This window comes from Pollicipes pollicipes, unplaced genomic scaffold (assembly GCF_011947565.3).
Source record: "Pollicipes pollicipes isolate AB1234 unplaced genomic scaffold, Ppol_2.1 Scaffold_4219;HRSCAF=4965_pilon_pilon_pilon, whole genome shotgun sequence".
NCBI lineage: Eukaryota > Metazoa > Arthropoda > Thecostraca > Pollicipedomorpha > Pollicipedidae > Pollicipes > Pollicipes pollicipes.
The window spans coordinates 8006470-8028736 of NW_023596448.1; the positions used below are offsets into that span (position 1 = coordinate 8006470).

General features: G+C 51.2%; 2 protein-coding genes across 5 annotated transcripts; both read left to right on the forward strand.

Annotated features, from left to right (window-relative positions):
- The first annotated feature begins 2646 nt into the window (after window positions 1–2646).
- Window positions 2647–11385, forward strand: LOC119095363 (arrestin domain-containing protein 17). 3 transcript variants are annotated; one of them, XM_037218210.1, is made up of 6 exons: window positions 2647–2825; window positions 3883–4015; window positions 5198–5317; window positions 6840–7057; window positions 7655–7837; window positions 8809–11385. In XM_037218210.1, exons 2-6 carry the CDS (start codon window positions 3886–3888, stop codon window positions 9163–9165), a joined length of 1008 nt encoding a protein of 335 aa, XP_037074105.1. In that variant the 5' UTR covers window positions 2647–2825; window positions 3883–3885; the 3' UTR covers window positions 9166–11385. The 3 variants fall into 3 exon arrangements, with proteins under 3 accessions (XP_037074105.1, XP_037074104.1, XP_037074103.1); XM_037218209.1 differs by lacking the exon at window positions 2647–2825 and having other exon boundaries at window positions 3688–4015; window positions 8809–8982; window positions 9972–11385; XM_037218208.1 differs by lacking the exon at window positions 2647–2825 and having other exon boundaries at window positions 3688–4015.
- Window positions 11386–14899: 3514 nt separating this feature from the next.
- On the forward strand, window positions 14900–20196 carry LOC119095951 (esterase OVCA2-like). Of its 2 annotated transcripts, none has more exons than XM_037218813.1 (5): window positions 14900–15032; window positions 16917–17064; window positions 17508–17711; window positions 18242–18382; window positions 19724–20196. In XM_037218813.1, the coding sequence occupies exons 1-5, from the start codon at window positions 15006–15008 to the stop codon at window positions 19858–19860; spliced, it is 657 nt and encodes a 218-aa protein (XP_037074708.1). In that variant the 5' UTR covers window positions 14900–15005; the 3' UTR covers window positions 19861–20196. The 2 variants fall into 2 exon arrangements, with proteins under 2 accessions (XP_037074708.1, XP_037074709.1); XM_037218814.1 differs by having other exon boundaries at window positions 17511–17711.
- The last annotated feature ends 2071 nt before the right edge of the window (window positions 20197–22267 follow it).

Below are 22267 nucleotides of genomic sequence, written 5' to 3' on the forward strand. Positions count from 1 at the left end.
TGGAAAAGACTGCTCTAGACAGCAAAATTTTCCGTTTAGTAAATATGCTCCTCAATGCGTCATTGTTTGATTACGTCATGGTACCTTGCACCACTTTGCTTGAGAGTCGATTGACGGCCGTTAAATCTGTGCTCACAAACGTCAAATATGAACGCCTCTAGACTGATTTTGTCTTGGCCATGATCACCGCATGGCTTTTGGAATGACAGGATTTAAATGACGTTACTGTGATGCCATAAATTTCAAAGTCACTGCGAAAACTATCCCCGATATACCTTTCCCCAATATCGCGGACGTATAGATCAGAAACTAGAGGGGCTTAAGTCTTAAAAAGGGTGGGATTGTGAACAGTATCAAAGGATGTTCAAGATGGCTATTTCAGTTCAAAACCCCACATAACCCCAAAACCCCACAAAACCCCACATGGAACACTCCTTTTAATGTAAAAATATCGGCCCGCCGCGCGCGTTCCATGACATCGTCGGTTGCCGCCAGCCGCTTGCGGAGGCCGCAGATCGACATACAGTGCTCCTCAAATATTGCCGTTGTCCCGAAACGTAGATCCATTAACCGCGCCCCGAAACCAGAAAGGCTAAGAAAATATTTTTGGTGTCAAAACACGCGCAATAAAATGCTCCATGAGCCACCAAAAATTTTGGCGTGATTTCACGACATGTCCGGGAGGTGTCCTCCAAGAGCATAGGGTGGGATCGCTCTCCCTATCGCGGCGAGGTTTGAAAACCGCTTCGCGATGCTGCTCATCATATTGCAACATAGCATGTTGTACATGTTAAACCCGCCTCCCAGCGTCGACGTCTGGCCATTCGCACCGATGTAGGCTGGCAGTCCGCAAGTGCCAACTCATCCTGATCAAGTCCAGTCATGCCGTGAGTCATCGGAGCCAGCGGCGGTGAACTGCGCGTCCAGCCGTCATCGCCGGAGAAACGGCACGGGACTTCCCCGGCGCGCCAGGCCCAAGGACCGGTGGCTGCTGCGCACGGCCTGCCACCGGTGAATAGAGAGCAGCACCGCTGCCGCGAGGCAGACCAATCTCTTGGCACGGGGCGCTCCGGCGAAAGCGGCCCGTAAAACGCGACCGCATCACCTACATGCAGAAGGCTGTCCTGCAACCAAGCAGGTGTTGGAGATGTTACCCATCTCTAACCGTTTGTGAGGTCACGGTACGTCACGCAGCGAATGTCTCGTGCTCGCAATCGCGCGACGCTCTGCAACATTATATGGAAAATGGACACGTGAACGGAATCCGTTATGATCAGTGTTTCCGTGCTGGAACGGATAAAATGGAACCAATTTTTTGACAAGCGGAGGTTTGCTGTACTTTGTGACCCCAAGGCCGAGAAATAGCTTGTGAACACTTATTGGGCTCGTCGACCGCAAGAAGCAAAACAAAATACTAATCAACGGCACGACACCCGCTTATAGCGCGCCACAGGTCTGTGGTGTAGTGACGTTATTCTGAATCTGGAAGGAATTAGTTCGAATACAGGTTAGATGAGGCCCTCGATGACTTGGCACAAGAAATGACAGCGGGTCCTGAGCGATGCCTTAACGGCATCGTTCCGATCACTGGAAGTTCAAAATTGCCGGTGGGTAAGTACCGAATCGTTTAAGTAAGGCTAAACCTCACCAATATGGTAAATCTGGTCATTTTTTGCGTTTGTAAAATAGGACACGAGCAGCCATGTGCCTGAGGAAAATCGTGCAATTCATCATGGGATAATTCTACACAATGTGGCGTCACTGAATTCATCTCTGAGATAATCTGCATAATATGACGTCACTGAACAATTAACAGCAAAATAGTCAAGCATGCTTTCAAGTAGCGGAAGAACGCACCGCAAGCAGACTGTGCAGAGTGACGCACCTCAAGGGCGGATTTTCCCACGCCAGTGACGTGCCTGGCCCTGGGTGTTCACGCGGTTCACGGTACTGCGCTCAGAGCTCGCGCCAGCCGATACGCGCTCTGTGATCACACACATGCCAGGGCTTGTGACGGATAACAGGAACTGGGGCAATGACGATTGATAACAGAGCGCGTGTTTGCTCACGCAATCTTCCGCATAACGGCGAAGTAAACAACTGCGGTGATTCCAATGACGCAGGTGATGGCGTGTGCCGTCCTGGCTCGAAGAAATGCGGGTTGGAGGCGGGGGGGGGGGGGGGGGGGGGAGGGGGAGGTGGTCGGTGAAATGTGCAATTGCGGAATTTGAACCAAAGTGCGCTCGTCAAGAGACCGCTGATAGGGTTTGCAACACCGACCTACAACAATGCATCGGAAAAAGGCGCATGCGTCAGGCATCGCACCGACAGGCGCACCAACCGATGGCGTCGATTGTGATGCAACACCGTTCCCTCAGAAAACACCTGAACCCCCACCTACGAGGCGTGACCCAGCACGAGAATCGGTAGCGCGGAGCGGCCCGACCTTGGGCCGAGCGGACTCTGCCGTGCGACTCCGAGCTGTTTGGGCCGTGACTCATGCATGACGCAAGACGTCTGCCGTGGAAGCCGCGGGACCGCCCGACGTTATCGCACCGGAACGGCCCGTGTCGTCACGGCTGGCGGGCAGGGTCGCGGGAGGTTCCGGCCACCTTTGCTGCACATTCGCACTCGCGCGACGATCGGGAGTGGACGCTGGTGCGCAGCCGGGAGGACGTGTCTCGGCGCGAGCCCGCAGGAGTGAGCAGCTGATTGAGGAAGTGACCGCCAGCGGAGCAGCGAGCAAGCGGAAGTCCGCGGAAGTGTCCCACCGCCTGTGGCTGGAAGCGCATTGCTGCACGCTCTGTCCTACTGGCATCAGGGAGGTATGTTCCCACCTGCCTCGTTAGAATGACAGCCGGCCACCGTGGCCGGAATTACTCACTTGTGCTATTCCCTTTCATTTCTTTTTTTATAAGGAGGCAAGAAGCCCGACGAACACGGTGGCTGTGCTAATAACCGCGCCAGTGTGGTCACTGTTGAGTGGCTGTCATCACGTCGATGAACATCATCTGTCTCTCTGCGTAATCTTTATAAGTCCAATTCTTTGCATTAATATTATTATTAATACTGTATCAATACAACTCGATGACCGAGCTGAACTGCGTTAGAACGGTTACATGACCCGCAAATTCGCCGCAAGCCTGGTGGCGAGGCTCCGGCACTGCTGCCGATCATAGGGCGCTCATCATAAGCGTCAAAGCCTCAGCCACCAGGTTTCATGTGGGTTCAATTGCTCGGAATCACACATGCTGTCGAAATAGAGCGCTGCAATCTATCAAACGACAGCACAAATTCAGTCCACCAGTACGAAGCAAAAACAAAAGCCGCAGATGCACACAGCCAAAGCTGATCCAGTTGAATAACCTTTGTTATTTGCGGTAACAATCAAGGAGTCTGATGGAAGGATTCCGTGAAAGATGACGTTTCGACAAGAAATCTGGGCTATTGGGGGAAAAAAGGAAAGCGGGCTTTGCACTCTGAGTCGCCCACGCCCATGCACGCACGCACGCACGCACGCACGCACGCACGCACGCACGCACGCCACGCACGCACGCACGCACGCACGCACGCACACACGCACACGCTGAAATCCCCCCCCCCCCACACCACACATACACACACACACACACACACACACACACACACACACACACACACACACACACACACACACACACACACAACACACACACACACACACACTATTGAAATCAGATGTGGCATCCGTCTTTTCACGTGCAGCGATGGTGACTTATGCAACCTACAATTCGGGCCGTTTCCTCTCGGTTTCACCCGTGTGTATTAAAGAACTACATGCATGCATGCATGGTCACTGACAGGACATGCATGGTCACTGGTTGCATCTCCTACATCTTGCAGGTAATGGGAATCAAGTCCACAGGCATCGCGTTCCGGCCTAGTCCGCATGGGTACGACGCCTACCGACCCGGGGACGTCGTCAGTGGCGTGGTGGTGCTCGACGTTAGTGGTCGGAAGCCCCACCGGCTGTCCGGTGAGTGAGCTTCAACCGCGCGCGATTCGTGCCGATTGTGCAGGGTTGGTCAGTGTTGTGTGCGAGCGCATCATGCCGATGCATATCTACGTTCTGCCGCCGATATTGCTGGTTTTGATGAATACGGATCTCATGAAGGGTCCATGCGGGTCATAGTTCTGCAGCGTGTTTTTATTTTCAGTGGACACTTCGTCAATCCTTTGTCGTCCTCAAGACAGGAATGACCTATGCATATATACATATATATGTGCATATCTGCATGTATTCCCCCCCCCTCTCTCTCTCTCTCTCTCTCTCTCTCTCTACATTATCAGCTAACAGAGGCGCTTCTGTGGCATGCGAATGAACTGAGGCATTGTTGTTTGTGATACAAATATAACACCAAGCTGGAATCTCACCACACGACAAAATTGATGTGAGCGTTTTAGTCACTAATTGTGTTTTCGTAAACCATGTTCCATGTGTAGATACAAGGTAAATATTTTTGCCACAAACTTTCCTTCGTCCGTTAAGTAGCTCAGGCTGGTCTTGCGTGTTGTTTCCAGAGGCACCCTGAAATAAATATTTTCCTGAGCACCAATTTTGTACATGATGGGTCAACTAGATTAAGTGTGCCGGCTAGGCATGGCCTGTTGCGTGGACATAAACTATAACTGAATTGTCAGTTCTGTTAGTTCAATTAGTTTAGTTTAATTTGTTCAGTTAGTCCAGTAATTTACAGTCAATACTGAAGCCTCAACTCCCACAAACTGAAGCCGAATAGTGCTGATGGATTTGTACCGTGTCATATGTCGTCCGTGCATCATATCATGTCGCGTCTTTGAGCAACCACTGGCGACAACAGCTTCTGTTCCTTGTCGGGGAAACCCAACCGCGCATCATCAGGCCAAATGTCATCCACCGCTTGGTAGTCCACTGCGTTACATGCTTGACCAACGGGATGGTTCCCCGCCGTGCTGAAGCCTGACCTTTCAGATGATATGTCGATGACAATGGCTACATGTGGCGTCACCAGAATTTGCCATGATTGCGAGGGCTGGGTCCAATGTTCAAATGACTCAGCATGGAGCTATTTCAACATGGCGCTGAATGCCGGAACAGTGAGTCCCGAGGTCATTGTGTCCTCCCCATCCTCACTGATTTTGGGAAAGTGCCACCTCCCTAAGCATTGTCGTATTCCAGGGGCATCCATCGCCGTGGAAGGCGTCGCCTCCACGTACTGGACGACCTCGAGCGGCGACGACACATCCTCCTACTCAGATGAGGTGTGGCTCATCAGTCAGAAGCTGACCCTGATCAAAGGCAAGTCTCTTCGATGATCGACCGGCTCCACCAGTGCCCTCTCGGTGGTCTTGCGCGTGTGTTCGCACGCACAACATGAATCAGTGTTTAGTCATGTTGTGCGTGCGAACATGGACCTGGAGGTACAAATGTGCGTGCGAACGTGGACCTGAAAGTGTAAATGTTTGCATGCAAACATGGACCTGGAGGTGTAAATGTGCGTGCGAACATGGGCCTGGAGGGTGTGAATGTGCTTGCGAACATGGACTTGGAGGTGTAAATGTGCGTGCAAACGAGGGTCAGGAAGTGTAAATGCGCGTGCAAACATGGACCTGGAGGTGTAAATGTGCGTGCAAACATGGACCTGGAGGTGTAAATGTTTGCATGCTCAGCGCTTAATTGGTCTTTGGCTCGGAGGAGAAGACCGGAGGACGGTGAACATAAATCAGGAAAACTATGACACGCTGTTGCATCTTATCACCACTCACTCCAGTCGTCAGGCCTGCATTCAGTCGTTAATGGTTCCAACACAATGTAGACCACTGAAACGAAACGCTACATGAGATGTTTCAGGAAAGGTGGTCTGTGGGTCATGAAAAGGTGGCCCGTGTGACATGAAAGGTGGTCTGTGTGTCATGAAAAGGTGGTCTGTGTGTCATGAAAAGGTGGTCTGTGTGTCATGAAAAGGTGGTCTGTTGTGTCATGAAAAGGTGGTCTGTTGTGTCATGAAAAGGTGGTCTGTGTGCCATGAAAAGGTGGCCTGTGTGTCATGGAAAGGTGGTCTGTGTGTCATGGAAAGGTGGCCTGTTTGTCATGGAAAGGTGGTCTGTGTGTCATGGAAAGGTGGCCTGTTTGTCATGGAAAGGTGGTCTGTGTGTCATGGAAAGGTGGCCTGTTTGTCATGGAAAGGTGGTCTGTGTGTCATGGAAAGGTGGCCTGTTTGTCATGGAAAGGTGGTCTGTGTGTCATGGAAAGGTGGCCTGTTTGTCATGGAAAGGTGGTCTGTGTGTCATAAAACGGCTGTGTCACGTCATCGCACTGCAGGGACACCATACTTGGTCATGCTGTTAACATATGATATTATGATGATTTTCCAAGCGTCCTGTTCACGAAAAGTGATCTTATTTGGCTCAAGCTCACGTAGCTCGAAAACGATTAAGCATGGCGATCATGCCGGCCTCTAGAGCACTTATACATCGATAGTAAAGCTACGCATCGTCTTGTGGCGTAACTATGCGCGTTTCCACATTTGCACGACAGAATTACAGCGGATCTACGTTTACTACAAGGTTGAGAATGCAGGCGAGAGGCGTTTTGGTCTGCTTCCATGCTATTACGAATAGCGTAAACATTGTTATCGTGCACTGTATCACTCCAGTGATTGCAGCACGCGTCTGCCATATCGTAATCACGCGACTATACAAACAAAATGCTCTTGCTGAATGCCAACATTTCAACCCTACATGCCATTCTTGACGAGCATGCACCACCGCTGGAACAGCCCTCGACCTCTTTGTTGTTCCTCACCCTGACCTTGTCGCAGATCCAGGGAGGGACCTGATGCCGGGTAAGCACCAGCTGCCCTTCAGCTTCCAGTTGCCGTCCCGCCTGCCGCCCTCCCTGAGCGCCTCGTACGGCAAGGTCAAGTACACCTTCCGCGCGCGAGCGGTCAGCAGCGGCCTGTTCTCTTTCAACGGCAAGGTGGACAGCAGGCTGACTGTGGCGCCCCACCGCGACCTCAACGAACACCCGCGGCTCGGCGTGAGTGCAGAGGGACCGCGCCCGGACTAGGCCGGAGCGCACTCGGGGTGGGCTGCGTCATTTGTGAACTGTTTGCCTGATCCTTTGTGAACGCATTTGCCTGCCGTAACCATTCGTGTCGCAGCAAGAAGTGCCGGGTCTCGCGATAGGGCGATTTAAATCAGCACTTGGTGCGCGCTTTTCGTAACCCCTCGTGTTGTACCTCAGAGTGTGACAGGGAGGGTACACAATCTACGCACAAGTCATTGCTAAGCTCAATTACTTTATGCCATACCCCTGATCATGACCAATATATAAAACACCCTGAGACGTTATATCGACCAAACCCCGAGTGGGATATGTTCGCATTCGCTGCTACTGGTATGCAAAGACATCATCTGAAGTGACGTCACCTGGAGCGACGTCATCCGGAGTGACGTCATCCGGGTTCGGTGGGGCTACGGTAGCTGGTTGAGTGCTTGCTGAAGGCTCCGGGTCCGTGTCTGTCAACACCCGACAGCCATAGCTTGACACCTTTGGCTGAATAGTGTATGGTCTGTATCGCGACCCTGTGTGTCGCGTACCCTCACCACCGGGCACCGCCTGCTCCCACGGCAGAAGCCGGTCACGCTGGAGAGCAAGACGGCCTGGTCGTTGTTCGGCCCGAGCAGCAAGCGCTTCACACTGACGATGCCGAAGAGCGGCTTCGCGGGCGGCGAGGCAATCGAGATATGGGTAGACGGCCCGCAGAGCGTGCTGGAGGCGATGGCCAGTGGCGACGGAAGACTGAAGCTGAAGAGGGTGAGGAAGAGATGCGTGATCCGAGCCGTCAGTGACAGTTTTGTGCTCGGAAATAACTGTATCATACTCGTATGATGTGATTGCCCACCTTATGTTTTTTCAACCATAGCACGTTTTACAATAATGACGTTTCCGTCATGAGGCGCCAATAACGTGCGTTTGACGTGACTGACGAAATTACACATGTGACGTCCATATGGGTACGTTTTTTGTTTGCTCGTGCCCCTCCATGACTGTTCAAGCTGGCTTTCATTTGGTTTATCTCATGACATAACCCCCACTCCTCCTTTTCTGCTCGCGACATGACGTTTCCACCTCTCTCTTCCCCATGGTCCATCCTTTCTTCATGACAAGGCGTGACGACCCCCGCCCTAACTCTCCAGCGGGACAGTGCATCCTGATACCCGCCCTAACTCCCCAGTGGGGCAGTGTTGCCCGATACCGCCCTAGCTCCCCAGCAAGGCAGTGCGCCCCGATAACCGCCCTAACTCCCCAGTGGGGCAGTGCACCCCGATACCCGCCCTAACTCCCCAGTGGGGCAGTGTAGCCCGATCCCCACCCTAACTCCCCAGTAAGGCAGTGCACCCCGATACCCGCCCTTACTCCCCATGGAGGCAGTGCAGCCAGCCTGTGCCTTCCTTCTCCATCTACCGTCGGCCATCCCTCTGTTGGATGGCTCTCATGGGTGAAGCTTTCCGTGTCGCATCATCACCGTGCCTCTGAAAGAGCATGTCTCAGTCCAGAGTGCCGGCAGTCCTAAGTCTCCACTTTTGCTCATCTTGATGTGATACTCATGTTCCTTTATTGCTCTCGACCTACGATGAACGCGTGCACTTGATGCAAACGGAGCTGTACATATCATCGGAGGATTGATGGCAACTGTGTAGGGATGACTAACCTCAAAATCGCTTTCCGTCACCCCTTCCCCAAGAAGCCCAGAGGTGTCACCGCTAGTGATGTTACCCCTGCAGCGGACCGTGTTCCGGGCCGGCGCGTTCACTCAAGAGAAGAAGCAGGTGCTGTCAGTGCTCAAGCCGGGCCGCGTCGCCGCCAGCTGGCGCGTCCTGCGGCTGCCCGTGCCCAGCGGCGAGGCTAGCGTCGAGGAGGACGTCTGCCGCATCATCACCGTCTCCCACTACGTCAAGGTCTGTGGCGAACCCGGTCGGTCTGCTCAGCATTGGTACCGGCGGCAAGGAAGGAGCCGAGGACTTTGTAGGCTTGTGTTTTCGTACACACTCACTAAAATACAGTGCTTCTCTGTGCTACCTGTTACCGCTGTGCGAACAGATGGAGCAGGCGTAACCCGCCAGCAGGCTTTTTCATGGTAGTCTTGTATGCAAGGCAGTCGCCGTACAATCCGGATATAAAAACTAGGCCAATATGCGCAAACCGTAATATACTTATTTACAGGAGGACCACATTGATTGTACACATGCAGTTTACGCATATCGCGGGAAAATGATACGCTTGTGATGTTACTCCCATTTTCCAACTACGACGGACACGTGCTGCAGTGTTGCCGCCAGATGATGTGGCCAGCCTGATACCCACTGAAAACACCAGCGCAACTGACGAGGCACCGGCCTTCACTGCCATGACTGCACCGACATACCGCAGTGAATTGCAACTTGCTGTGCATTTTAAACCAGCCACATCATCCAGCAGCAGTGTACCGACACAAGATTGTCCCTTGGAGCTGGAATACGAATGTAGGAAAAAGTCCGGAGTCCAGGCAGAGTTTGTAGCTATCTGGACAGCTGTTGTACAGGGGGAGCATGCTAGCAGGTCGTTTAGCGCCCACACACACACACACGGTGACCACAAGCTAATCCGGGTTAGACCGTTGCCTGGGTGTCCAGCGCCTTCTCTGTGACCGCGTCGCGGCAGTGACCAGCGGTGATCTCTAGTGACCAGCAGTGACCTGGTGCTTCACCACAGCTCGACACCTGAGGTCAACTGATGGCGGGGCATCCATGCCGCCAATCTAGCGTGCAAACAGATTATTTGAGGACACTACTGCCGAAACGAAGCGATCACGGCTGTCACTAGCAGAGTCTCGCAAAACTTCAGGGCCATGAGCCCTGTTGCGATGCCCCTGCCAGTGACCATCAGTGACCTCCTCGCCTTTCCGCAGATCTCGACCGGTGGCATTCACCTCCACGTGCCGGTCACCATCGGGACGGTGGCGTTGAGGCCCCACTGAGCGGACCGTCCGCGGCGCGGTACCGTCCCACAGCGAGCAGACGGCCCAGCAAACTCTCTCACGTCGAACTGTGGGCTACAGTTTGTGATTGTCCACAGCGAGCAGACGGCCCAGCAAACTCTCTCACTTCGAACCGTGGGCTGCAGCCCGTGATCGCCCACAGTCGGTGGAACCGGAATATGTGCCAGGACGTCTCATCGATGCTGGTTTTGTATGTGTCAACGGAAGTTGAGACGTCAAGACTGACAGACTGCGATTTTGCTACGTGAATGAACACGCTTGCTTCGAAGAGGATGTGATTTTGTTATCCTGCGAATCAAGATGGCGGGTGTTATTATTTATTGACTGTGTTGTATACTGGGGTGTATCGGCAATTGGAGTAGTATTTATACAGTACGTGCGTGTATTCCGTTTTTATGTTATATTTATATCCGTCGACCATTTTGTACGTGTGTAAAGACGTCTTATAAGAATCGAAGCCGGAGCACAAGGTCATTGGTGGTGCTTTGCATCTGTTTGGAGAGGGATTCAGCCCGCAAGGGCTGTTTCAGCTCTCTCCACACTGGACCAAAATCCCAAATTTTTGTACCTTGTTAAGATATGGTCCCAACATTTCGACGGGATGTATTTCTGGGATCAGAGTCTTCGCGATTGTGAAGCAGTGGTTGTGTGAGCCCAGACCTCACCGTTCGATCGTGAGGCTTAAGGCCACCGGCAGCAGGTCATCCCACCCAGAGGCCAATAGCGAACGCCTAAGTGACTCGAACCCACCCCGCTACGGGTTTGCGATTCGAAAGAGATGTGCTGTAAACAACTGAGCTGCCAAAATAGCCATCAAAGGTCTGGACTGCGGACCTTTGGTTTATATCTTTATTCGTACTCGAGCTGTGATGGGCAGCGTTGTCTCTCCAGGTTGCAGCTAGATGATATGGCTAAGTTGAGAAGCATGGACAAACATCATCTCACCACGGTATCGAACCCCATCCCTGATAGAAGCGACTATTGCTTTGCCACAAATAAAGTGGAAGACACACGTACCGAATTCGTTGAGATCGTAGAAGAAAGCTTTACGGTTTCAGGAACTGTTATTTTTGACCTCGCCCCCCACCAAAGAGCTTTGTAATGTTCTTCTTATTAGCCAGCATTTCGAGTACAGGCCTAGGCGATTCGTGTTTTTCTGTTCCAAATGCAACTCAGATGATGTTTTTGTTGTGATAATACGGCTAGCTCGAGCCATAACCGTCGTAAGGGCTTAATACACGGCCTCGTGCGGTAGGAGCGCTCAATGATCTGTGCAGTGGAGCTGTCCTGCGCGTGAGCACAGAAATATACCAATACAGACATTGTTGGTGACGCTACGTTACTGTCTTCTGTTCTACTACCTCGCCTTCATGGTTTGGATGTGCGGAGCCAACGGGTCACTACACTGACTATGCGCGATGATCGAAACATTTTAAAATGCGGTGAAAAATGTTGAAAAATACTTTAAAACGTTTTAAACATCCTCCATCTGTGGCTCTCCTCAGCAGCGTAAACATGATTTGATATGCTTCTATGGCAACGCACTATTTTATAATTTCTTCGTACAAAGTAGATCATCGTGTCATATAATCGCAATTTTCAGTTGTTTTTACTACTTTTGCAGTCACATTTGCTTCATGATTGGGTTAAGTTTTTTTAACTGCATGGCCCATTTGAGGCTTTTCAATCTATCCATAACACTGGATTTTCAAAGATGTCGAATTAGGGTGACCTCGGTATCAAAAGAACAATAAACCGCTTTTCGGGATAAGGTGGAACGTAGTTGCTTAAGGCGCAACCGTTTTCTGTGATTGATCGAGCAGACTTGAAACTAAATTCGCACACGCCCTACCTTTCGGAATATGCTCTGCCACCAGCACTTTCTTCTTCCCATCCAGCCAAAGACACGAAGCGTTATATTGCAATATTTGGTAAATATAAAAATTTAAGTGTCACGTCTCACAATCCCTTTATGGTCACACTCTCTTCATCGCCTTTATTGTCATTTATCGGCCAGCACAGAATGCTTCCTGATATTTAAGGTGCGGTCCCAGTCTTTGCTCAACAGATGGGACCCCTAGCTAACTCGGTGCCCCTTACCGACAAAGGAAGCTCTCAAGCACTGCGGGCCCCCTCGCCGACAAGAGTATCAACCAATGCAAGATGCTTTCGACCAGACTTTGCAAGCCCGGTCTTGCTCAGGTTGGAAAATGGGCCCACATACTAACGCGGCTCGACTGTGCGGTATTGGTGGCCTTTGACCGAATGAAGGGCCGCTGGGCAAAAGGCCCTCAGAATGCATGCGAAAACCGCAATGCTGCGGGCCTTTAGTGCGACCTCCGGCCGGCCCATCGGGACGTCCATTCGGGCCCTTGCCCGTCGGTAGAGAGGTCCCGAGAGGCCCCTCAGAACACAAGGGGAGGGGGAGTGAATCTGCTTCCCCCAGCCTGCATCCTTGCTTCCTAGGTGAGAAAGGAACAGCGGAACAGGGTGTAGAAGGGAGCACGGGGGCCACACGTGAAATTTTCTAAAGCATATTGGAGATGCGATTGACATTTTTATACCTTATTCTTCCCAAGCAACGCCGCAGATCTCGTACTTGAGACCAGTTTTCATATAAGTATCGCCATATCTTTAGGTCTCGTTCACTTGCAACGGCACTACGGGAGGGGGGGGGGGCTGGGTCCAAGTCTAGTCGGGTCCTGATCTTTGGTCCTGACTGATATTTCAGGTCACTACCCTACGGGCGGCGATTCTTTATGTGACCTACAGCCAGTCCTTCGGGCCCTTATACCTTCCAACCAAACCCTTGATCGTCGTTTCCGATGGGCCCCCCGGGCCCCTCCTCGGGCATCATCGAACACTGCTTTTGGTAGGCTCGGACCGCTTACGAACACAGGACCCCCTGTAAGACACTGTGAGCCCATGATAAACACCGGAGCCCGACCAGTGTAAATAGCTGACCCCGGATTTGCAACTGTTTGGAAAGTGGGCTCTCAGGTCCATACCGACACGGAGCCGACTGTGTGATACTGGTGGTGCTAGGCCGACATATAGGTCCTTGTCGACTTAGGGGTCCCTGATCGGTGCAAAGGGCTCTCTGACTAACTTGAGGGCCCATCCCCGCAAATCGGGCCCCTGAATAAGACTACGATCAGTTTTTCGTGCACTTAGGCCTTCCAATCGTCCCCTTAATCGCAAGTCCTGAGGTCCTGAGGGGCACTTCGGGTCCCTCTGAACCTAAGAGGGAGGGGGGGGAGGCGTGCCCCTGTACCCCCTGCCGGCGCCACTGTACCTGCAGGACACTATTTAATACAAATTAACATGATTCTAATAGTGATTAGTTTGGTTGGCTACTAACTACGGTACCAATAGTTAAGATAATTGTTCCGCATATGTTTGGCCCAGTATTTCCTCCTAGCTCAAATGCGTTGAGGGGGCTCAGCAGAGCATTGGGAGGCTCAGGTCCCCACGAAAATATGTAAAGTGGCGCATCTCGGATGACGCGTGGCGTAAGCGTAACAAGGGGAAGGGGGAGGATGGACAGTACAATGTTACGTTCATGTGTGGTTGCAGTTCATGCCAAAAAATAAAATACAATTAAAAGTTAGAGCCAGATGCCGCGACTCCCTGTCATGGCATGGAGCACGCCATGATTTGTTTGCATCTCCAGGTCAACTAGGAAACAATGGGACCTTACTTTTCGGGACGCCACACTAACACAGTGTAGTCAGAGGGAGAGGGTCTCGCCCTGCGTAACCAGCGCGCGGGTTGAATGTGCCAACATTGCGTAACGCGGTTTAAGGACGGTCCGTAAGTATGACTGGCAATCACGCCTAGGCGTAACGCCACGTTGTTGATTCCCCTTTTCCCTTGTTATCCTTCGGTTACTCTCCGTCCATACGTCCCTCACGCTCCATGGGAAACGTAATATATGGACGTCTCCAAGTTGTGGTGGCTTACTGTATACCCAAAGCGCTGACTTGAGACGCATTCAAATACAAGAAACACAAAACGTGCAGAAGAAACGCCACATTCATGCCAATGATGCATCGGCATTTCGATGGAGTACTTGATGATGATGCTGCTGTCCACATAATTTGCTAGTAATTGTGGAATTCAATTATGCTCGAATGCGTCGCTGCTTCTCCCAGTGTACCTCCATGGACTAAATTAGGTGATTCCATCAACTCCAATAATCGGACTTTCCGCGCTCACAAACGTACGCGAAGTAAGCGGCAGTTCCATACAGACATAGCTCACAGACCCGTAGCCAGGCGAATGCATTGGGTGCCCGCGCATCTCCTGGGATCTGGGATGCAACACCAGCCTTGTTCCGTCCAACCCTAAAGTTGCACTTCGGGCTTCAAGAAGATTGGAAAAAGTCTTTTCTGGTGTTAAGATTTTACTTGGTTTGCAACAATGTGTTAAAAAAACGACTGAAAAATGAATTGTCCCAGCCCGGTAAAAGTGTATAAGACAAGTGTCCGCCTTTTGCTGGAGTGCTAGGACACCCTCTCCCCTGGGAGCTTGGTCTGGCTGCGGGCCTGCATGCGCGTCATTCGGTACTGCAAACATACCTGCTGTAACGCAATAGGTTTTTTGCCTCAATAAACACTGCCTGCCATGTCACAAAATAAATTTAGAAAATCAATTAAGAGTTATATATCTATCTTTAGAAAGAGAGCGCATACCATGAAGATATATCAAGAAATATAATTATCCCAAGGTTTTGCTTCCTAATCTAGCGCAGCTATGACAATATTCGCCGGCGTTTTAGCGAGCAAGACTGCTGGAGGAAAGGAAGCGGGGAGGGGGCCGGAGGGATTATTGGGGGAGGGGGAGGCGGTGTGGTGTATGTGCTAACGGTCGAAGGAGGATTTTCGTGTAATCGAGGACTGCGCGTGTCGTTCATGCTCACGTGCAGATTTCAACACAAAGCCAATGTCTAACAACACTAGACCGTTACGGGTACGTCCGATGCTTGGTCCTGGGCGTGTGGGTGGGTGTGACTTGGGCGTGGGATCTGACGCTGCTTTGGTTGGCTGTAGTTAACATCTCTTGTGTCCTGCATTATGTATTATATGTGCTGCCAGTCTGTAGTGCAGGTGATATGAGACCAACAACTTGTGTTGTCACTCACCTGCATCAGGTAATCAAAACTAATGGTATATGCTCTAAATGGATTAAATCACTTTGCCAGGGCAATAACAACCACTCATTTATCTGGATGGCTTAAGTGTAGAGAGACACACTGAGGTCAAATAAGGGAGACATGACAGGAGGTTGGATAAGCTTTCTCTGCCCATGGTGTGATTACCATTGTGGAATGAGTCAGGCATCTGTGGAAAGATGCATCCTACCTTCAAAATTTCTGCTGAAAGTGATGAAAGGATGAAGCGGGACACAATACTTGTTGTTGGAGAGTGGTACCAAATGATTGCCCCTAAATTAAAATGTATGTTTGCATCTGGAATGAAGGTCAGAACTTGTGTGCTTTCAGGACTTTAATACCTTGGGTAACTTGTTCCAAGAAGGTTGATCTAATATAAATCTGTTTGCCCTTAAAATTGAAATGAATCAAAAGAAACACGCTCTGGATAACCTGACTACTCCAATTAATAATCTCTTATTGCGTGTTTAAGGTCACTCACTACCAGTGGGTTTGAGCTGCACAATCTGTACTTATTACTCATGAGTACTAGTATGATATTACACAAAATGTGAGTGGGCTGGTGCAGATTATGAAGATGTTACATTTAAGACAAATGTAGTTGTCTGTCAAAGAACATAGCACACTAATACCCATTGAGAAATGGGCTGTGGAGGCATGGAGAATACAGAACATACACACAAACAGAACATAACTGTGGATTGGTCTCCAATGATCATGACCCAGTGTGCTGAAGTCATGCCTGTGGATGGTTTGTGTTCAAGTGATGGATATCAAGAAATTGTATTTGTTCTCAATACAACATGCAACATTATGCATCACAATATATTTCAATGTATGCCAAGGTGTCTGCAACTGCAGATGTATTCATCTGCACTTCTTCAGATGGTGCCATCAGTTTGTTTTCTTCTCATCAACTAAAGGTACTAAACCCTAAATCTCATCTTGCCTCCAAGTTCAATTTACTCAGAACCTTCTAGTCACAACTGCATCTATTGAATTTGATAAGGGCTAGAGTCCAATTCAAAGAGATGCTGAGGTAGTGGCCATGCTAGTGAATACCTCAATGTGGCAGTCAAGATGCAACTTGATATCCAGGCTACAGTATTAGAAATAATCTCTGATTGCAGTTCTTTATTTGAAAGCATTGGCCATACCCAAATATGCTGAAATCATGTGGCCAAGGTATTATCAGCAGTTTCCGGGCTGGCTTTGTAAAATGCCCATGTTTACTTTATCTGCAAGAAACATGACTGTACAACCCTGAACTTGTCAATACTTATGATTCCATACTTAGTCACTGCAAGCCAAATGTTCGCAAAATCTTTGATTGTAAATATTTCAGACTGGCTGTCATTGGCTCATTAATGTTGTTGGAGTGTTTTCCTTACTTCCTGGTAATATATAGATATGGAGAGATGAGTGAATGAGGCAGTGGAGGTTGAGACTGTAATTTTTGTGGTGCTTTGTCTTCCATGCTCTTATGGCTCAGTCTTTACTTTGATTTCTTGAAACTGCTTGACATTGGATGCATCATATAGTTTGTCAAATATGCACTGTGCAATAATGCCTTTTGTCATCACTACACTTATCATTAGTTGTGCAGTTGACTCCATCAATACACATAACCATTTTCATTATCATCTCACTGGCATATACAAATCTGTGATCTGTCCTTCCAGGTGCTGATGATCCACGGCTATCGGCAGAATGCTTCCTCCTGCCGGGAGAAATCTGGTGCCTTCCGCAAGCTGACAAAGAGGCACATTGACCCCGTGTTCATATCGGCGCCGCTGGTGGTGCCATCAAAACCAGATGAAGCCAACTCTGGTAATTGCAAGCTTTAGTTGGCCCACTGGCGATGTTTTTGTTTTAGCTCAGGCGTGAGCAAGCACATGCCAAAATAGTGTTTTCATTCAGCGCCCTGTGTTGGACTGAGCAGGCTACAACTGCCTGTGCCTGTCATCTGTTCTTGCTTGTGTGATGTTGAATGCGTAACATCTAGTGCTGAGGACATGGTTGACATAAAAAGTGACAAGCGTAGTGTTTCCCCGAAGCTAGCGTAGTCTAGAGAGCACCAACATTTGGCGCCCTGACCAAGAAAGAGCCGCTCCATGTGCCCCCCCCCCCCCCCCCACCACTTCCCGCTCCGGACACACTGCGCTCCTGCGGCGTCAGGAATGCCACGATCGTCGTGCTTGCCGCCGCAGTGTAAAAGTGCGAACCGGAGCCCCCCCCCCCCCCCTGACCGTCGCCGGTGCCGCTGCCGCCAGCAGCGGACGAGCGCGGCTGGTGGTTCTCGGGCGCGGACGACTCGTTCAGCGCCGGCCAGCAGTCGGAGCTGTGCCGCGGCTTCGAGGCGAGCCTGGCGACAGTGCGGGCCGCCGCGCTCGAGCACGCGCCCATCGACGGCGTGCTGGGCTTCAGCCAGGGCGCGGCACTCGTCGGCCTGCTCTGCGCCCTCCAGCAGCGCGGAGGTACGCCACCCGCACGGCCGGCGGCGCGGCGAGGGACGCCTCCGACCGCGGGCTGAAGGACGATGCACTCAAATGCATTCAGCATTGCAGCGCATCGAATGGGAAGTCGTTATGTGTAGACATGGATGTGCACTCAGTCAACATGATGCAATGTATGTGAGAAAGGGGCTGCCAGGATATACGCCCTCATGAGCCTGGTATATCTTTCGCTTTTGAATTGATTACTAATCCTGTCAGTTCTTCGCCAAGGAATGTGGCTCGTGCATCCCACAAGCAGTTATCTTGAGTTCCTGAGCACGTGGAGTTCAAAGCAAGTAAGGGCAGCCGGTGTGGAGGCGAGGCGGCTCACAACGCTATGCGGAAGTTGTTGTTTGAGGAAGGTTGTGCTCGTCAGTCCGCCGTGCAGTTTGGACAGACATGTAGCAATTAGTACGCAGCTACCTTCGAGACGGGGCTAGAGGGCACGGCAATGGGCAGAGAAGACGAAAGTCTTCGCTCAGGACTAACGCTGTATCCACGTGCGCGGGCAGAACTGGACTGGACCTTCCGTTTCGCCATCCTAGTGGCCGGGTTCCGGTCCCGGTCAATGCCGCACGCCAAGCTCTACGAGGAGAGCATAACGCTGCCCACGCTTCATGTGTTCGGGGACACGGACCGGGTGATCCCCAAAGGTGAGGGACGAGCAGTACGGCCTGCACGTGTTCGGGGACACGGACCGGGTGATCCCCAAAGGTGAGGGACGAACAGTACGGCCTGCACGTGTTCGGGGACACGGACCGGGTGATCCCCAAAGGTGAGGGACGAACAGTGCGGTCTGCACGTGTTCGGGGACACGGACCGGGTGATCCCCAAAGGTGAGGGACGGACAGTACGGCCTGCACGTGTTCGGGGACACACACCGGGTGATCCCCAAAGGTGAGGGGCGAACAGTACAGCCTGCACGTGTTCGGGGTCACAGACCGGATGATCCTCAAAGGTGAGGAACGAGCAGCGCGGGCTTCACGTGTCCGGGGACACATACTGGGTGATCTCCAAAGGTGAGGGACGAGCAGTGCGAGCTGCACGTGTTCGGGGACACAGACCAGGTGATCCCCAAAGGTGAGGAACGAGCAGCGTGGGCTTCTCGTGTTCGGGTACACATACCGGGCGAGGACGTGCAGTACGAGCTGCACGTGTTCGGGTACACGGACCGGGTGATCTCCAAAGGTGAGGTACGAGCAGTATTAGCTGCACGCGCTCAGGGACACAGACCAGGTGATCTCCAAGGAGGAGAGACAAGCAGCACGGGCTGCTCGTGTTCGGGAGCATCTCAGCTCGTGACCGGGCGATCTCCAAAGACGAGGGACGAGTGCTACGTGCTGCACGTGTTTGCAAACATAGGCCGGGTGATCTTCAAAGGTGAGGGACGAGCATTACGAGCTGCGCGTGTTTAGGGACCCAAACCGTGTGATATCCAAAGGTAATAGAAAGCAGTACAGGATGCACGTGTTCAGGGACAGAGGAGAGCTGACCACTTAAGGGGAGGAACGAGTGGTACTGGCTGCGCGTGTTCAGGGACACAGACCGGATGATCACCTAAGTCGGGAGACCAGCAGTACAGGCCGCCCGCGAGAGGACGGTGGTACTGTTGTCAATGGTATTGGTCATGCCGGACTATCGCGCAGCGGACTCGGATGCCTGGGAACTTTTGATCATACCGCTAGGCGGCATCACCAGTACCGACCTGGTTGTACTATGGACGAAAGCGTGGTATGCGCGTTTTCGTGCGTGCGTGCGTGCGTGCCTGCGGGCTTGCGTGCGTGCGTGCCTGCGTGCGCGCGTGCGTGCGTGCATGTGGATAGGTTAAGGATCCCATATTAAAGTTTTGTTTTCAGTGCGCATTTCTCGTTAAGGTGGACACCTGTGTGTCTCAGCTTCTCGGAAGGAATAGGACAGGATAGTACAATGGCTCGTTTCTTTTGAAACGGGAAGGAGGCGACCCGATCTGATGCTTCACCGCTCTCCTGTTCCAGAAATGAGTGAAGACTTGCTGAAATGCTACACAGATGCCGCCGTTTTGAATCACAGCGGCGGACATCACATCCCTGCTACGTCGAAGGACAAGGGCGTCTACCTCGAATTCCTTGACCGAATGCGGCTACAGTGTTAACTCGCACTTGCAGTGGGATGTGTTTGGTAGCCAATTGCAGGTGTCACAGTTTGGACACGCATGCCGTGTGATGCAAACTGCTTTGTGTCTCATAGCCTGTGTCGCGGGGTCCGTACGCCTGATCGCAAATCACGCTTACGTCCCATGGACGTATATTTTGTTTGGTTTTGTCGCGTGTGTGCGTGCGTTGAACCAACTTTATGTGTCTGGTCTGTGGAGCTGCATTCCAGTGCGGGTTTTCCTCACCGTTACTAGTCATGCAGTGCGTGTTTAGTCTCCAAATGCGCAATTCAGATGTGCCTTGGTCACGGAGGCAAACATGGCGCAAGTTATACGGGCAAAGTAAACGCATGAACTATGTAACAATAAAATGCTGATTTTTCGTCGTCTCCATTTGGGGCTCAAAAGTCACTGAAAAGGCATGTAACTTGTTTTGCAGAACCGACGCGTCAGAGTCGAAAACGAAACCTAATAAACAATGTTCAACCTACAGTTTTATGTCAGGAGTGAGACGAGGTACGAGCATTACGGATGGAGTGGTGCCCAACATCTGCCAGCACGATGAAAGACACGCACGTTATTGGAATGGGCCAGTAGTTGCCTTTCTTTTCTGAGATTACGGAACAAAGCTAAATCCTTTTTAGGAATGAGCGCACCGGTGCACTTCAAGTTACCGAGTAAAGTGAAACAAGAGACGTGACTTGCATGCTGACTTGCAATTCTTGCACAATTCATGCTGATTATGCATGAATTATGCACGATCAGACGACTGAATTAACAGCCGCACACGAGCACACCATAGTTATCAACTGAAAGTGGCCATGCATGCATGCTCCGAGGATAAGGCTATTACTACTGTCGTATCAAAGTGTGTTAGACACTTAAATCGCAGATCCAACGACTTTCCCAGGTCTCCGCGGTTTCGTGAGCATTCGGTTTATCGCGACGGGCTAGAATGGTGAGTGAAAACAAAAACGAAGTCCAGAGACTGGTGAAGCCCTTTTGGTTGTTCAAGACAGTGGACACGATGTGCAATGTGTCGAAGCGAAATTGGACGCTCTGAAGTTGATTTCATCAAGATCTGACTTACAGAATTCTGTCAACCAACAGGCCGAATCATTCGGCCTGTTCCTGGCTTCGGGATGTCCGAAGTGTTTGGAAAAGCAATAAGACACAAAAGAATGACATGACCTGGTCTCATTACTGGTGTGCCAAGACTGATGAGTGCACGAAACGCCCAAAAGGAAACCGCCAGACTGTTTGACTTGCATGACTTCTGACGTCTCCCACCGCAACGTGTTCTCTGGCGTCAAGCCAACGCGCGCCCGGAAATAGACATCCCAGCACCTCGTTAGGGGAACGTGACAATTCATCGTCAACTCAACGTCATCGTCGGTATTGTGAGCTTGGCAAACGTTGGTGATGCAGTTTGGATGTTACACCCTGCGAGATCCATGCACCTGGCTTTACTGCAAAACAGCAACATTGTAACGCAAATGCCTCGTTAAAACTGACAATACAACCCGGGGTCGTATGCATTGGTGTTACTGGAAGAACGGTGATGTTAACAAGCCTAACATTGTTTATTTTAAGTGTCTCCCAATACATACCTCCCCTTGAAGTCGAGGACCTTTATCTGTGTTGCGACCATCGCAGGTCAACCAGAATATTCACCGCTAACAAACACATGAAACGGCATCTTTCGGAAGCGGCAAACCGTGAGAAGAGTTAAGACTGTCGTCAAATACCACTTTGGTTAAGGTTTTGTGGGTGCTCACTGCATCCATCGTCATTAGTTGTCGTGCACCGATCGGTATTGTCAATGGCTTCTAACCGACATGTTTTGCTGTCTAGCAGCCTCTAGGTGTCAACAATGTAGGATAATGATTGTATTACAACATACAGACAAATAAATTAACCGACGGACACGAACACATCGTACGTACAAGACATGTCTGCCAGCACATATTCGAAGAGTTTAGCTGAAAGTGACCGTACGAAAAGATTGCGTTGGAGAAGCAGTTTAATTGTATCGTGGATTGTAGCCGACGATGACGCGCTCATACTGAGGCTGGGGCTGGTAGAAGGCGGCAGGTGCATCGTCTTCATCATCATCCTCCGGCGCCTCGTACCTCTCAAAATCACCATCATCGTCATCATCAGCCTCCGGGGTAGGGTACTCGGTGGGCACAGGGGTAGGCAGGTGGTCGCCCTGGGCCTGGAAGCCGTTGGCGTCGGCCACGTAGACGACCTTGTAGACGACACCGTCGGGACCAGTGTAGCTGAACTGGCCGTTGACGTCATAGCTCTCCTCATCGCCGTATCCCTCCACCGGCCGGCCAGACTCGGAGGCGTAGATGCCGTTCTCAGTCTCGAAACTGAAAAAGCATTCTAACGTCAGATGTCT

Coding starts and splice junctions, on each gene's coding strand:
- LOC119095363 (XM_037218208.1), top strand. CDS start 3,757: ATGCAACCTACAATTCGGGCCGTTTCCTCTCGGTTTCACCCGTGTGTA. Junction 4,016..5,197: donor GAAGCCCCACCGGCTGTCCG/GTGAGTGAGCTT, acceptor GTCGTATTCCAG/GGGCATCCATCGCCGTGGAA. Junction 7,058..7,654: donor ACGAACACCCGCGGCTCGGC/GTGAGTGCAGAG, acceptor CTCCCACGGCAG/AAGCCGGTCACGCTGGAGAG.
- LOC119095951 (XM_037218813.1), top strand. CDS start 15,006: ATGTCTAACAACACTAGACCGTTACGG. Junction 15,033..16,916: donor ACAACACTAGACCGTTACGG/GTACGTCCGATG, acceptor CTGTCCTTCCAG/GTGCTGATGATCCACGGCTA. Junction 17,065..17,507: donor ACCAGATGAAGCCAACTCTG/GTAATTGCAAGC, acceptor CGCTGCCGCCAG/CAGCGGACGAGCGCGGCTGG.